This window comes from Bos javanicus, chromosome 26 (assembly GCF_032452875.1).
Source record: "Bos javanicus breed banteng chromosome 26, ARS-OSU_banteng_1.0, whole genome shotgun sequence".
Taxonomy (NCBI): domain Eukaryota; kingdom Metazoa; phylum Chordata; class Mammalia; order Artiodactyla; family Bovidae; genus Bos; species Bos javanicus.
The window spans coordinates 22,663,791-22,680,014 of record NC_083893.1 but is presented as its reverse complement, the minus strand read 5'-3'; the positions used below and the strand labels follow the sequence as shown (position 1 = coordinate 22,680,014).

Sequence of the window (16,224 nt, the reverse complement as noted above, 5' to 3'; positions counted from 1 at the left end):
GGGCGCCTACGAGAGGGAGAGCGAGAGCGAGGGCGAGAAGGAGCGCGAGAGCGAGAGGGGGCGAGCGGCGGCGTTGGCGGCAGGGAGGGCGGCGGGAGCGCACAGACACGCACACGCACACGCGCACACACGGACACACACTCCGGGGACGCACACCCGTGCGCACACACGCAGAAGCAGCTCGCCTTCCTGCTTGGCTTCCTTCCTGTCTGCTCCGCGCCTGACAGGCTCCTCGCTGCAGCCAGGGGCCGCCTGCACCGGGCCGAAGCCGGGCCGGGCCGGCGGCGAGGGCAGCGGGGGCCGCGGGCGGCGGCGGCGGCTCATGCCCGGCCTGTCCCCGCGCGGGGCGGGCACCGTGACTCGGCTGGGCCCCCAGCGGCGGGCGATGTGAAGATGTCAGTGGGCTGTGCCTGTCCTGGTGAGTGGGGCGCGCGGCCTCCCGGCCCCTCCCTCCCGAACCCTCCCTGCAGATCCCTCAATCCTTGTTTGGTGAGAACTTGTGTGGGGGGCGTCGAAGGCATGGCTGTGGTCGGGGGCTGTGAGGGGTGTGTGAGGCCTCAGTTGGGGGAGGGTTTTCACCAACTGTGTAAATGCGCAGCAGCCCAGAGGGACGGGTAAGGGGTGCTGGGGGTAGGTTGTGTGTGTGTGTGTTTTTTTTTGAGGGGAGGTTAATTAGGGAGGGGTTGGGGGGGCTGAAATTCCCAGAATTCCAGGGTGTCAGCCAATCAGAAGTGAGTCTGGACTTTTGACCCCCCCCCTCGGGTCATCGTAGAGTTGTGATTGGCTGGTTTGGGTTGCCCCCCCACCTTTCCTGCTGCCTATTCCCTCTAACATTTTGTGACACCTCCCTCCAGACTGTTTCTGAGGCCTCTTGTTTGCGGGGATGGATTGAGTGGGGACCATTTTGCCCCTCTCCAAATTATCCTGCCTGTTGCCACGGACGGTTGGCCCTCCTGAGGGACCCGAGGTCCGGAGGGGGGGGGGGGCGGCGCAGATAATTGGGCTCTTGGGCCTGGCATCTCTGCCCTAGTGGGAGGGGGAATGTGGCAGCCCCAGGCAAGCTAGGAAATAGAGTGACTTGTGAGAGTTGAGTTGAGGGAAGCGATGCTTGACCCCAATGAGAGGACTTAGGTTCAGATTCCTGCCTCCCCCCAAACACATCAACTCTTGCCAGTGACAGCTGGGGTCTGAGTTCTTTCCTGGGGAAGAGGAAGACTTATCTACTGCCAGGAGGAAGGAGAGGGGCCATGTGAATGGAGAGGGAGTCTTCAGAGGGCCTCAGAACATGGTTTCTACCCGTCTCCAGGACTCTGCGTTCTTGAATTTATCTGCAGAACCCCATCTTGTCCCAGGCAGGAATTAGCTTTCTTTTGAAAGTCAGATATTCTTGAATCTAGCCTGGTTTGGATCCTTTGCCCATTCACATGCCCTGTTCTCTGGGAGGCCTATACCCTACAACTGGAAGCCCCCCTCCCCCTCCAACACAATCCCCAAGGGAAGCTGCCTGTGCGGAAGCTTCCTTGAAAATCATGTGACCCAGGCCAAAGCTGGGCTGGGCTGGGCTGGGCACACACTTAAAGTGCCTGCTGAGGCTGACGCTGAAGGGGCATGGGGCCCAGAGGGAGGGCTAGTAGAGCCTGAGGATCCTGGAATATCCGGGTGTGGGAACCCCTGGCTCCTGCTGCAGAGGGTGGGGGAGAGGAGAGGTGGGGGAAGAGCCTGCCAAGCTGGAATCCTGTCTGGCCCCATCATTGCTCCTCCCATCAGCTCCTATCAGCTCCTCCTATCACACATGTTCCTGTGTGTATTTTCTTTATAATAGTCCCATGCTGAGTACCCTGTTCAGACCCATCCATTCTCTTGAGTCCATCCCATGGCCTTGATCATCCATCATCATCCTAAAGGGATGCACAGCTAAAGGGCTGAGTCTTAAATGTTGATTGTTAGTTTCTACAAATAGTGGGCAGAAGGCGAGTCTAGAAGGGTTGTCAGACTAGAGGTAGATGGGAGGTTGGTCTTGAAGTTGGGTGTGTGGTCCAGTAGGAGAAGGGAGAAAGTTTCCCTCTCAGCCTCTCTGGGAGCAGCATGGGGACAGATGAGGACCTGTGTGTGTGACGGGGGACAACTTCAGTCAGTGCCCTAAATGGTATGTTCGTTTTGTGTGTCTAGTGATCGGTTGGGGGAGAGGGGGCCTAAGATGGCCAAGAGTGGGGAATCTTTTTCTTGAATGTAAGGAAGTCTTATGATTGATGCCATAAACCATGGTTGGAGGTTAGTCTTCAAGGAGAACCACTTGGGGAGGGGCATGAGTGTCCTGGGAGTGAGAAATGGTAGGAGTTGGGGTAAGGGAGGGCACCAGACTTGCATGGGTGAATGTGAGCACATGGTTGAACACAGGGACATTGTGGCAGCATGTACAGTCCAGGCCCAAAGACCACCGCCCCCAACCTGAGCAGCTCTGGGGTGGGGGCCCAGGCGCACTGGCAGGCCGCCTGCCTGCTGCCTGCCTGCTCGTCTGAGTCTCTCCTTTGTGCTCTGCTGTCTCCCGGCTCCTCCTCCCCCAGCCCGGCAGAGACAGCACATGCCCCACACATGTGACTGAGGGAAGCCAGAGCACACGCAGACCCACACACATGCACACGCGGAAGGAAACACTACAAGATACATACACAGACACACATCTAGCTCCCATAGTGCTCCTGGGGTGCGGAGTAGCTTCTGGGGTTTTGGTCAGGAGCAGGGAGAACCTCTGCTAAGTGGCATCACCCTGGGCAGGGTAGGTTGCTGAGGGGGCCAGGGCCTGTCTGGGGCAGCATGTGGCTCAGAAGGGTTAAGGCTGGGAGGAGTTGGGGGAGGGGAGGAGGCAGCAGTGGTGGCGGCTGGGAGCCAGGAGAGGAGGATGGCAGAGCGCCAGGCCAACGGGAGGCCGGGCACAGACAAAGGAAGGGGGGCAGGCACACTAGAGGCCTGGGTCAGGGAGCCCCAGGGGCCCGGGCAGGGGGCAGTGCTGGTACCTTATCCTGTGGGCTGGGGTGGGCTGCTGCCCTTCAGAATTCCCCCCTCTAGAAGGGGTGCTCTGGCCCTTCCCTCCCTCCTCACCTTTGTCAGTCTTTGCTGCTCCCAGCTTTCTCCCCACCCCACCCCCCACCAATTTTAGAGGCTTCTAACTCTGAGTTACTCTCTTCAGTTGGACCTCTTCTGCCCCTGTGCAAATGGGAGAATTAAGTCAGAACCGAGAGAGGAACAGACTTGCTAGAGAAGGGGAACTAGGAGAAGGTCTGTTTTGAATGATATGCCAGAGTCTAGGGGCCCTTGTCCCTGAAATTTGAAGAGGCAGACTGGGTGGGGATTCGGACTCTGAACTGGAGGCAGAAGCCAGAGCACACAGCATGTCCTGTCCCTGAGGAGACAGACATTTGGGGCCTGGAGTGACCATTCCTTGGAGGGGGCAGGCAGTAGGAATGGCTGCAGTGCCCCAGGGCTGGGCTTGTGTGAGTGGGATTAGAACCAGAGTTCCAGCCTTAGGCCCTCCTGTCTCACTGTAATCTGTTTAAGTTAGGATAATATTTGACCCTGGATGCTATTAGACTCTCTTAAGGTACTGCCTTGTGAATGCACTTTGGAAAATTTAAAGGCATAAAACAAATGACAAGAATTGTCCTGTCAGAGGGGGAGGAATGTAGTTATCTTAGAGTTGGGCTGTAAATTTGGGAATCAGGGCAACTATCTCAAGTCCTGGTGGTAGGCACTATGATGGTAGGCATTCTGGCTGAATTGTATCATTTTCAGTATGTTTATGAAAGCCAGAGTGTATTATATGGCCAGGTCATGAGGGAGCATGGTGTGCGGATTTCAAAGACGGTGGGGTTAGTCCCTAGGTAGCAAATGGTCAGGGTGTTCAGTCTGTCAAAGGTTCAGGAGGTATGATGCAATTTTGGGGTGTGTCTTGGGGATGGGGGGCATATGTGTCACAAGTCCCAGTGTGTATGGAAGTCAGGGTCTGACATAGACTGTGTGTGTGTGTCTCTTAGGTTTGGGTTTATTTGGAGTTTGAGGTATATCATGGGTTGAAGTGTGTATCAGGTACTGATTTATGTGAAAGAGAGATGGGTTGTTTATGTATGGAGGATGTTCACAGAGCCAGGTGCAATAATGTTACTGCACAGTCAACTGGTGTGTACACCATGAGAAATCCTGTTGTGGGACTGTGTGTTAATATGCTTGGGGGTTAGGGAATAGAAAGCTGAGAATCAAATTGCAAAGTAGTAAGAGGTCCTTGGGACGGGGGAGCCTGGTAGGCTGCCATCTATGGAGTCGCACAGAGTTGGACACGACTGAAGCGACCTAGCAGCAGCAGCAAGAGGTCCTTACTACCCGCCCCCCCCCATACTGGGTGGGTTGTGTGTTTGTGTCTTTGTGTCTGTCTGTCTGTCTCTTGGGATTCCCCCCTTGCTTTGGAGAACAGCTCCTACCCTGGCAACCATATACTTTTTTTGTCCCTGGGGTGTAGGGAGAGGATTCAGCAGCAGATTGGACCCCTTCTGGGGACCCTTAGATGGGCAAGTTTACCTTCCTTGGCTCTAACAGAGCCCCTTTCCCCTGCACCCACGTGTCTCTGGTATGGTGGTGGTGGTGATGTTGGGTGGGGGAAAGGGGCCTCCCTCTGTCAAGGCAGATCTATTTGGAACTTAGCTGGGTTGAGGGGCAGGGAACCTGGAGTGTCCCCCTTTCTCCAATCAGTGTTTACAGGCTGAAGTCTGAGTGTGTCTCTGTCAAAAATAACCCCCTGCAGCCTCCCCCCAGCTGCTGTGGGATTTCACCAGCCAAGAGTGGCTGCCCAGGCCAGCCTCCAACCCGAAAGATCACTGAGGAGAGGAAGAGAGATTTGGGGGATGTTTTGGAGGAGGCTGTTAGAAGATACTGGGAATCTCCAGAGAGGAGAGCGCCCACCTCCATCCTTGCCTGTGGCTTTGGCTCCCCAGCTCACCCCTGAGCACCCCTGCTTGGGGCTTGAGGGTGGCATTCCTGTTCCCGGTCCCCACAGGCCTCCCCTCCATCCAGGTCTCTCCGGACCCAGTCTGTTCCGTCTCCATCTCTCCGTCCCGTCCCCTGTCTCTCCCAGTCTGTCTCTCTTTTGTTTTTCTCAGCAGTCCTCCCTGCCTGCCTGGCTCCCTCCCTCTTCCTCCTGCCTCGCAGGGAGGGGGGCGGGGCCGGTGGGGGCAGCTCCACCCTCCGCCCGCCCTGGGGCCTCATTCTGAGAGCGGCTCGGGGAGAGCGAGCGGGGAGGGAGGGAGAGAAAGGGAGAGAAGGAAGGGAGCCGGCGGCCGCTGCGTGTGTCTGTGCGTGTGCGTGTGCGAGTGTGAGTGAGTGTGAGTGCCGGGCCCTGCTTCTGCTGGTGCCCCGGCGGAGGGGCCTGCTGGCCTGGGGAGGGCGGGCGGGCTGCTTGGAGGCAGAGGCAGAGGCAGAGGCATAGGCGGGGAGAGCCGAGGAGGAGGAGGAGGAGGAGGAAAGAGCGGAGCAGCCATTGTTGAGGGAAACCTTGCAAACAAAGAAGGCTCCGGACTCCCCGCGGCCCCCCGCCCCCCAGGCCGGCCCCCTGGCCCCCGGTCCCTGGCCCAGTGGCCATTGTAACTTTCCCCCGGGGCTGTGGCCGCCGCGGGGCGGGCTGAGGCTGTGCGTGAGAGTCTTTGTGCAGACCGCGGAGTGGAGCTCCCAGCCAGGCCTGCCCGTCCCACTCGGGACATGAGTGGCTGAAGTTGGCCCCCCCTCAGGCCTCACCCCAGCCAGGGCCCCTCTGGGCTCCCAGCTGCCCCCCCGCACCTCTCCTGGTCCCCTCAGTTCTCCCAGGTAAGTCTGGGCACCCTGCAAGCCTTTTGGGGGTGGGTGGAAGTCCTGGGTCTGGTCCGGGCCTGGGGGAGAGGTGCCCCAGCTCACAGAGGCCAGAGCCCTCGAGCCTGCTGACCTATGGTCAGCCCCCAAAGGGAGGAGGCCTGTCCTCGGCTCAGGCCGGTTACCATGGAAATGCCCAGCTGGAGATGCCCCCCTAAGGCCACAGGATGCCCCTTCCATTCAGAGAAAACTTTACTAGTTCTGGGCTCTTTCTCCTCCCCCTTCCTAAAGGCTCCCAGGTTGCCAGAGATGGGAGCAAGGGTTCTGCCTGACTCCAAGGCTGGGTGACACATCCAACCCCTCACCCCCACCCCCACGTTGCTACCTCTACCCCTGCTCCTGGGGACAGGCAGCAACAGGGACAGATGGTCTGGGTGATGTTCCCTCCCCTCCTCTTCTCATTCCCAAGCCCTTGTGCTGGGGTTACTGGGAGTTGCTGTGGCTCTGGAGAGATGCTGAGTTTTATTTGTGTCCATTTACTGGACGTGTAAATAGAGGCCCCTGAGCTTTGGGGTTTAGCTCTGCAGAACTGTTATCCAGCCCCAGGCAATGTGCTTGTCATTTCTGTAGTGAGAAACTGAAGCTCTGAAACTTTTTCCAGAGTTAGAGAGGAACCCTGGTGTCTTGCCTCTCATCTCTCTAGGATCTTGAGCTGACACTCAGAGTGGGCCTGAAACCAAGGAGCAGGGCAGTAATGGTTTTGGGAAAAGGGGGCCTAGGTAGAGGATGAGGGCCAGGTCTCCTAATTTAGACTGTTGGGTATATTGCCCAGGCATGGTTTCTGGTGGGCAGTGTGAGCTTTGACTTCTTACATGGCCTTATCTGTCTGTGGAGTGGCGGGGACTTGGGACTGGGTGGGACTGTCTCTTTCCCGAGGACATATGCTACTCACTTAGTTCTGACTGGCTTGTGAAGGCTGTGTGTTGTGCTGGGAGCCTGTGAATGTGACATCTGAGAGCTCATGTGTGGGGCGAGGGCCTGTTGCAGGCACCCTGATTCTGCCTGGGGCTGCTGGGTTCCAGCCCTTGGTAGGCATGTTGGGGCGAGCTGAGGGTGGAAGCCTGCTAGGCAGGATGAGACACACGCGTGTGCAGGTACACACAGGCTCTGAGTTTTGGCACCTTCAGGGACCATGTAGGGTAGGCCCCTCTGGGACCCTCCTTTGGCCCATATTGTGAGGAGGGGACCCAGGGGAGAGAATTACATGCACATGTTGGCACAGGGTCTTCCTTTGTTTTTCCCCCCACCAAGAAACAGAATAGATTTTGTATCAGAATTAGAGAGGGGGTTCAGATACAGCCAATTCAGCCACCCTTCCAAATGCAATCAAGTTTGTGGGACATGAGGAAGCAGCAGTGGCTAGGACTTCGCTTCACTTTCTCCTCCTGTCTGGTGGGGAGGGGGAAAATGGCATTTCAGGGGGCCCTGGCTGGTACCCAACTATGAATATAGCACTTCTTCCAGTCAGGTAATAGTAGAGCAGGAAACTCTGTGCTGCTGGGTGAGGTGGAGAGGGACACCTGTGCACAGGCATAGCTACACACCAGCAGAGACCCTGTCTAGTTACCACTTGCCTCCCAACTGAGCCCCTGAAACCTAGGCTCCTTCCCAGGGGCTTCTTATTTTCCGTTTGTAGGGAGAGTGGGATCCATTGGAGGCCCATCTGCCTCCACTGCAAGTCTAAGGAAAGAAAAGGGGTTGAGGCTTTAGGTTTCTGGTTTGTAGACAATACTGGACCACGGTAGGTGTGGGGGAGGGGCTGGGCTGATAAGGGAGTGGCCGTTGGTGGGAGAGGCAGAAGGCCCAACTGGTTATCTAGTGGGCGGCACCCAGCAGGCACCCCCTCCACCGGTCCCCCCCCCCCACCTTATCGTTTTATCCCCTGCCCTCCTGAGACCCTGGGGGTGGAGAAGGAGCAGAGAGTTGGCAAAATCCCCCTTCACCCTCTCCCAGCTTGGTCTCCCAAGTCCCATAGTGGGGTAGATCTACCATAGGATATGGGACTCAGAAGAATAGGCTCAAGTCCTGGTTCTGCCAGTTACCAACTTGTTACCAACTCGGCAAGTCCCTTTGAGCTTTTATTAGCCTCATTTGTAAAATGGGAACGTTAGAGTCACTTCTGCTGCCGCACAAGGTTGTGGTAATGATTACATAAAATAATGTAGGTGAAAAGGGAGTTTATCAAAATTTTAGATTCTAATGTTTGTATATTTATCCTATGGTTATTGACGTTTCTTCCCATTTTCAATTCTGTCATCCAGGGCTCAGCCACATGAAGAAATGGGCTCTTGAGTATTAGGACTGAGAACTTCTAGTTTGTAAAACAAAATTGGAGCCAGATTTAGAAGGTGGGATAGGTGTTCCCTGAGGTAATCTCCCTTTCACAGTGTACTCGGGTGTTCCAGAAGACCAGTTCTGTGCATACAGTCTTAACAGCCTTCCAGGAGCACTCCCAAGAGGGATTCGGGGGACCCCATCTTTGTTTCCCTTCTAGGTTGTTCCTCAAAGTCATTCAAGCTGTACTCACCGAAGGAGCCCCCGAACGGCAACGCCTTCCCCCCTTTCCATCCCGGCACCATGCTAGATCGGGATGTGGGGTGAGTTTCTTTTCTACTTCCTGTCCCTTTCCCATATGGCATCCTGCCTGAAAACGGGATGGAGTGACACCCCCAAATAATTCCTGTCTTCTACCCATTCTCATAGCCTTTTTGCTTTCACAGCCCAACTCCCATGTACCCGCCTACATACTTGGAGCCTGGTATCGGGTAAGTGGAGTCCAGTGGGGAGGTTGGTTCTCTCTATTACAGAGGTGAAGGCAGAGGGCGGGGGTGGGAGGGTCTGCTCCTACTAACCTCCCTTCTTCACTTCCCCCAGGAGGCACACACCATATGGCAACCAAACTGACTACAGAATATTCGAGCTTAACAAACGGCTTCAAAACTGGACAGAGGTATAGCCGGGGAAAGGAGCTGGGAGGGAGAAGGCCATCTGGGCATCCCTGTGCCATGTCTACTGATACACGCACCCCTCCCTATGCTCCTTAGGAGTGTGACAATCTCTGGTGGGATGCTTTCACAACTGAGTTCTTTGAGGATGATGCCATGTTAACCATCACTTTCTGCCTGGAGGATGGACCAAAGAGATACAGTGAGTGGCCTCTGGGGGTCCTGCCAGTTCTGCTATGAAAGTATACACCTCCTGTGTCCAAAGATGTGGGGCTGGGTGTTTGTCCCAGGGGATCTGTCCTGACAGGGATGTTATCTGCCTGACCACCTCTGAGAGCCTTCTGTTCTGAAGAGTTTGTCCCATCTCTGCAGCCATTGGCCGGACCCTGATCCCACGCTACTTCCGCAGCATCTTTGAGGGGGGTGCTACAGAGCTCTACTATGTGCTTAAGCATCCCAAGGAGGCATTCCACAGCAACTTCGTTTCCCTTGACTGCGACCAGGGCAGCATGGTGACCCAACACGGCAAACCCATGTTCACCCAGGTCAGCTCCCAGTTAGATGTGAAACACTGAAGGACCTAAGTTTGATTCCTCTACTGGCTTCCCAAGATGTACTTGGCTGTTCCCCAGGGAAGTGGCAAGATACGCAGGGCAAGCAGGCATGCTGCAGTTTTCAGCAGACATGTATTGAGTTCGTAGGTGACAGTTTTGGGTCACAGGGGGACACAAGTGAACACAAGCCTGTCCTCATGTAGCTTATAGTAGACGAGTGTTTTACTGGCTACATGAGGAGAGGACAAGGATCTGTTAAGTGTTTCTGCTGTGCGTGTGTGTGTGTGTATGGACTGGATTGGTGGGTGTGTGAGGAGATGGTCTGTGTCAGTAGTGCACACCCAAATTTATGTTCAGGTGGCAGGAGTGTGTGCAACGGGAGAGTCATGAGGAAATGGGAACAGGATACTTTTGGGTGTGTGGGGAGGTGGGCAGACTTGTGACAAGCTTGTTTCCAGGTATGTGTGGAGGGCCGGTTGTACCTGGAGTTCATGTTTGACGACATGATGCGGATAAAGACGTGGCACTTCAGCATCCGGCAGCACCGAGAGCTCATCCCCCGAAGCATCCTTGCCATGCATGTGAGTTACAGGCAGGACCTAAGACACCAGGGGGCGGGTGGGCAGCAGAAATGGTGGAACCCGGTCTGCTGTGTTTCCCGCCGTGGCCCTAGACAAGGTTGAAATTTATCCATCTGAGAAGTGAATTTTTATATAGTAGCTCCTCCTCTGTCCAGGGTGTCACGAGGCTCAGGTGACTGGGCAGGTAAGCAGGTGCTAGTATTCTTACCTTTCTTTTCCCAGGCCCAGGACCCCCAGATGTTAGATCAGCTCTCCAAAAACATCACCCGGTGTGGGCTGTCCAATTCCACTCTCAACTACCTCCGAGTGAGTCTCTGATCACCTGGTTTCTACCCCACCCCATTCGGTCTCCGCTCCACACCTGTCCCCTGACAAGCCACCAACTGGTCTCCCCCCAGCTCTGTGTGATACTCGAGCCCATGCAGGAGCTTATGTCCCGCCACAAGACCTACAGCCTCAGCCCCCGTGACTGCCTCAAGACCTGCCTCTTCCAGAAGTGGCAGCGCATGGTAGCGCCTCCCGGTGAGTGCCTTGCACCTGCACCTGCTCTTTCCAGGATGTGATGCTGCTCCCCAAGGCTGCTCTTAGCTCCTCACGAAGCCCTTTCCTTGCTCCTGGGTCTGCAAGATTGGGATCAGGGTAGGCTCAGGCTCCTTAGGAGCCCTACCCTGCCTGAGTCTCCTTTCCCTGGCACAGCGGAGCCTGCACGGCAGCAGCCCAGCAAACGGCGGAAACGGAAGATGTCCGGGGGCAGCACCATGAGCTCGGGGGGCGGCAACACCAACAACAGCAACAGCAAGAAGAAAAGCCCAGCCAGCACCTTCGCCCTCTCCAGCCAGGTACCTGTAAGCATCTCGGCTTTCTTCTCTCTTCTGGGCTGCCCCACTGCTGACCCCTGACTCTTGACGCTGTCCCACCCTGAGCTCACTAGCACACGTAGAAGCAAAGACAAGACAGTTTTTCCCAATGGGGACTAACTCCTGTCTGAGAGTCCTCGTCTGTCGTACGCATGGCTGTGATCACATAGACTCAGACATAGCAACATAGGACACAAAGGAACGGACACAGCCATGGGGACGTCCGGACATAAAGGATAAACAGCTTAGGGGCACACAGACCACCAGAGAGACACATGCTGACAGAAGGACACACAGACTTAAACGTGTGTGAATCTAGAATACACACACGTGCACGTACACACAGTCCCCCCCACTGGTGTTTTTGATCTGCTCCCTCTCTTACGTGTGGACAGAAGTTTAGGAGCCCCCTAAAATTTTGGAGAGATGGATTAGGGAGCCGGTGGAGTAGATCGACTTCTCCCAGAATCCAGTGGATGTGGGTTAAAAGCTGTGATGCTTTGCAGTCTTTCATTGGGAAGTATTGGAAGTATTCCAGGGGCTGAGGGTGTCAGAGGAGATGGGGTTGTAAGCTGGGATATGAGCGGGTGGCTGGGGGTTGAGTTTCCTGGGTGGGTACTGGGGCTCTGGGGGAATCTGCTGCCCTGGGCTGGGCGAGCCCCTGCCCCGATTATGTTTGGGGACCTCCGCCACTCTCAGGATGTGATGGTGGTGGGGGAGCCCACCCTGATGGGCGGGGAGTTCGGGGACGAGGACGAGAGGCTCATCACCCGGCTGGAGAACACCCAGTTTGACGCGGCCAACGGCATTGACGACGAGGACAGCTTTAACAACTCCCCTGCCCTGGGCGCCAACAGCCCCTGGAACAGCAAGCCTCCATCCAGCCAAGAGAGCAAATCGGAGAACCCCACGTCACAGGCCTCCCAGTAAAGGCCCCACCACAGCCACCCAGCGCTCTGCCTGCCTGCCCCACCCCTCGCAGCCCCAGGGAGCAGAAGACAGAATGAAGAGACTGAGCATCTGAAATGGGCAGCCTCATCCACCCACTTCAGGGAGGAACTGGACTCACTTGGGGGCAGGTGCCAAGATTTGTCCCCCAGTGGCCCTGGGCTGGGGCTGGCCTTTGCAGAGCCTTTTGGGGGAAGGGGGGCCTCATGTGGATGCCTCCATGGACCCTGGGCCTCTGAGAAATGTCCTGACCACCCCCCCACCCCCCGCCCAGGGCATTTGCCTCCATCCTCACCCCAGGTTCTGGGTACCCCCATCCTCCTGACTCCACCCCCTTCAAGCCCAGGGTTGTCTACACCCACAGCCCTTAGGGACTTAAAGTCATGGGGCTTGGTTGAATGCCCCTTCCCCAAACCTTCCCTTTAGGTGGCTGGTAGTAGAGGGGTAAAGCTCTGGACTCCTCCCTTCTGCCACCTATCCCAGCTCCAAGTTTTTTAAAAAATAATATTATTAAAAATGTAAGTTTAAAAAAAAAAATCACTCCTGTCCCCCCTCTTCCCCTTATTAAAGGTCCAGCTACCTCCCTTCGCCTGGCATTTGGGGAGCTTAGAGCCCATGTGGAGGAAGGGGGCTATGCATTACCATTTGATAACAGTTTGAGAACTTCAGACCAAGGAGACACTTTGCCATCTCTCTTCCCTTCTCCTCTGGGGTGATTGGAGTGGGGAAGGCACGCCATGGGGCAGGGGGCCATTGATGGCCTCGCCTGTGTGACAAGCCCATGCTGTTGTCTCTGTCTCCCTCCTCTAGGACTCTGGCCTGCCCTCCTAGTGCTTGTGACTCCCTCTCTCCCAGCCCCCACCCCCTCCCTCCACGGTGTGTATATTCTTCACAAGCCCTCCACTAGAGCAGCTGTCTGCATGGTGGGAGGGGGAGGCTCCCTCCCTCAGGGAGTGTGGAGGGAAGGGAACAGCCTTGTTTGTTACTGTGTTTTTTGTTTTGTCTCAGTTGGGCAGGCATTGGGGTAGAGGAGGGGGTTCATGTACTCTCCAGTACTCTCCTTTCCCACCTTCTCAAACTGCATATCTAGTTCTCCCCTGCCCTTCAGAGGGGTAGGAGCCACTGAGGGTGTCCCCAGCTCTAAGCCCACCAGGGAGCAATAGGCTTTTGTCCTCCAGCTGAAGTAAAGGCTCTTCATCTCCCAATATCTCCTCCCTCCCCTTCTTCACAGAAGGACAGGGGAGGCAGCCAGGATCCTCAGCTCTGTCTCACAATTGGATGGATGTGTGGAGGCTCCAGGCCCAGGGTGAGGCCAAGAGCAGGGTCCCATGCGTCTGGGCTCAGCTTTGTGGCTTCGCTGCCTTCTCCTGTGGCCAGTTCCAGAAGTGTTAGCACCACCTCTCCCCACTCTTCCTTCTGGATTTGGGGCCCTGCACATCCTGTTTCCTCCACTCCAGCTGCCACTATTGGAAGGATATTGTGTCAGGAGCTGAGGGAAGGGGTAGGGAAGATGGATGTCCCACCCCAACTGTAATGCCCTTTTTTTTTTTTTTTTTTTTTTTTGGGCCATTTGAGTCATGTATGGTATCGATCAATAAAGAGACTTTTTGGTTTGAGAGTGTCTTGGTTGGTCATTGATGCCTATGACTCAATCCAAGGCAGCCTTTTCTCCTTCCCACAGCCGCTACAAACCACCACTGGGGAGGAGGTGTAAACTGGACTTGTGAATTCCCTCTCCCATCTCCCTTTTCCCTTACTCTTGCGGTGTTGCTCTTCCTGTTTCCCAGGCTTTCCCTTCCCGGATTGCTGTTCTGCGCCCCTAACTCTTCTGGTCCTTCAGAGGCAGGGTTCCTGGAATAGACAGCCTTGAGTTAGGGAGCTAGGGGTGGGGTGAGGGAAGGGGTCCTCACCTGGTAGGCAGCTTGGATTGGAAGAACTTTGGACTGTTAGATTCGGTCTAATGCTCAGGAGACTCAGGACTGTTTTTGTAAGCTTCCTACCCCTACCTGGCCTCTAGCTTACCAGCCCAGCTGAGCTCTGCACTAGTCTCCCCAGGAGTGAGGACCCTGGGTGGGAAAGGAGGAGAGAGTAGAAGGATTGTCTCCTTGCTGACTTTGGGTGGAGGCTCAGAGGGAGGAGGATGCTTCAGTGCTATTGCTCGGAATGGCCTGAAGCTCCACAGAGAGGAAGGAGGAGGAAGTCTCAGACTCATTTCCAGGTGGTGATGATTGTCCCTTATTCACTTCCTCCCCAACTGTTCCAGAAGATTGGCAAGATAGGGAGACCCTGCAGTGGGTTCGGGATGGGCTATTAGCACCTGCAAAGTCTCCTACCCAGTCTCCCTCATTTTTAGGGGATGGGGGGCTGTGCCACTTAGCATTCAAGATCAGCTTTTGGGATCTTAAGTTTCCTGACCCGGGATTGAACCCAGGCCATGACTGTGAAAGTGCCAGGGAATTACCAGTTTTCCTCCTTTTCATCCCAGACAGGGGAATCTGAGGCCTCACTGTTCCCCTCTTGTCTCTGGATCTGAAGTAAGGCCTCTAGACCTGCACTTCTGCCCCCATCTCCAAGCTGGCAGGAAGAAACCAGAGCAAAGGACAGTCTGGCCCAGCCCCACCCTCCAGTCTGTGCAGTTACCTTGGCCCTGCCCTGCACCAGCCCAGCTCCTTGTTGCCCGAACACCTCAGAACTCCAAGGCATGCATTTGTATACACACACACACACACACCCCCCACCCCTCTGCGGGCCCGATCTGGCTGAAGGACATTTACCAGCCATCTGTGACCACCAACTCACCCTGGAAGTCCTAGGTGACGCCTGTCTGCAGTGTATTTGTGTCAGGCAGTAGGTAACATCTGGGGTTTTTGTGAGGTAGTGTATGTAGTAACTTCTGAAAGAGGGCTTGGATATGTGTATGTAAGGGAGTCTATGAATAGGTGTGTGGGCTTGTATATGTGTTTATTTATGATGTATGTCTTAGTGGATTCATTGATTCAGCTAATACACATTGAGCCCTCTCCAGGTGCCAGCCTCAACTTCAGGTGCTAGGGATGTGGTGCTGAACAAGGCAGAGAGGGCATGACCATTAGGTGTGATTGGCAGCTTCAAGTACATAAATGAGGACGTACTGTTGAATGCATGGCTTGGCAGTATGATCATGTTGGGTTATGGGCCTGCCAGGGTGGGCCTTTGACTGGGTTTCAGCACGTGCAGTTTCCCATTCTGTGTGTGTGTGTTTCTAAAAGGGAGGTGGGGGTCATGGGGAGAAGTAAATGGCTAGGCCTAGACTCTGCCCTGCTTGGGGGAAGGGAGTGGCCCAGAAAGACAGGAGAACCCACTTTTTGAACTCAGGAAACAGTGACCAGCAACTTCCTCTGGAGCCCCAGGTCTGGCTCCTCCCTGTTTGCCCCAGCGGCCCTTCTGGGGAAGGCCCTTGTTCAGGAGGCGTTGCTGGGGAGTGGGGAAGTAAGAAGCCCTTCAAAGCCATCATGTCCTCTGTTTTCAGTTGCAGTTGAGGGCCCAGTCCCAGGCCCAGCATGAAGCTGGAAAATTTGTTTCAGCCCAGCTGGGTATCCAGCCTGGCCCTACTGTGGAAGCCCAGGCCCTTACCCCCAGACCCCAGCTCAGCCTGAACCCAGCTCCTTCCCCATGTTTCCTAACCCAGTCCCATCCAGCCTGATCTCCAGCCCTGATCTCAGGACTGCTAGTTTAGTCCAGTACAATTTCCAGCCCCTTTTGTACCTTTTGCCCAGTCGAGCCTGACCTTTGACCCCTTTCCTAAAGGTAATACTCAGGCCCAGTTCATTCTGACCTCCAGCTCCTTCCCCTAAGGTGAAAAGTTTGAAGCTGCCCTCCCAGGGTCTCCCTCGCATCCCTTTTTTCACAAAGTAGGGCCTCATTTGGGGGCTTGGTAAAAGTAGAGGTGAGAGAACAAGATTAGGAGATACAGCTGGGATGAAAAAAGGGCAGGTCAGGGAAGACGGGGTTGAAGGGCAGGGGGTACCAAGGATGGCGCAGGCTGAAAAGAATGTAAAATGTGAGTCAGCAGCCCTGGAATTCCAAACTGAATTTTGAAGATGGTGGTTTTGGCCTCCACTGGACCTAGCTCCCCAGTATCCAGAATGCTACAACTCTCTACCATATGGCCAAAGTTGCAATCTCTCAGGACCACCTCTGAAGCTCCTTCTCACCCCATCCTGAGGTCTTCAGTGAAGCAAAACAGGAAATGAGTGGCAGACCACACACCCTGCAATTCCTATCCTAGAGAATGGGGGCAACGGAAGCTGACCCAGGTTCCTACTCCACCAATTCCAGGACCCTTTTTCTGAAGTAGCTAAAACCTGGATTACTCCCATCCCTGCTTCCCCACCTCTGTGCCACCAGCTCACCTCTCCAGGAGAAGAACCTAGAGACAGTCCCTTGAGAAAAGCCCCAGAGAGGCCTGGAA

The 16,224-nt window shown here is 55.3% G+C and overlaps 1 protein-coding gene across 4 annotated transcripts; it reads left to right on the top strand.

The window, feature by feature from the left end:
• Nucleotides 1-225: 225 nt before the first annotated feature.
• LDB1 (LIM domain binding 1) lies at nt 226-13,390 on the top strand. 4 transcript variants are annotated; one of them, XM_061403221.1, is made up of 12 exons: nt 7,974-8,050; nt 8,151-8,237; nt 8,384-8,486; nt 8,610-8,654; nt 8,764-8,839; nt 8,934-9,036; nt 9,207-9,379; nt 9,847-9,969; nt 10,192-10,275; nt 10,368-10,491; nt 10,666-10,814; nt 11,526-13,390. In XM_061403221.1, exons 3-12 carry the CDS (start codon nt 8,467-8,469, stop codon nt 11,754-11,756), a joined length of 1,128 nt encoding a protein of 375 aa, XP_061259205.1. In that variant the 5' UTR covers nt 7,974-8,050; nt 8,151-8,237; nt 8,384-8,466; the 3' UTR covers nt 11,757-13,390. The 4 variants fall into 4 exon arrangements, with proteins under 4 accessions (XP_061259207.1, XP_061259206.1, XP_061259209.1 ...); XM_061403223.1 differs by lacking the exons at nt 7,974-8,050; nt 8,151-8,237 and adding an exon at nt 226-418 and having other exon boundaries at nt 10,666-10,808; XM_061403222.1 differs by lacking the exons at nt 7,974-8,050; nt 8,151-8,237 and adding an exon at nt 299-418.
• Nucleotides 13,391-16,224: the final 2,834 nt, after the last annotated feature.

Excerpts from the sequence above, each read along its gene's own strand:
- LDB1 (XM_061403222.1), top strand. The coding sequence starts at position 394 with ATGTCAGTGGGCTGTGCCTGTCCTG. Across the intron at positions 8,487-8,609 it reads ATGCTAGATCGGGATGTGGG|CCCAACTCCCATGTACCCGC; the intron begins GTGAGTTTCTTT and ends TTGCTTTCACAG. Across the intron at positions 8,840-8,933 it reads GGCTTCAAAACTGGACAGAG|GAGTGTGACAATCTCTGGTG; the intron begins GTATAGCCGGGG and ends TATGCTCCTTAG.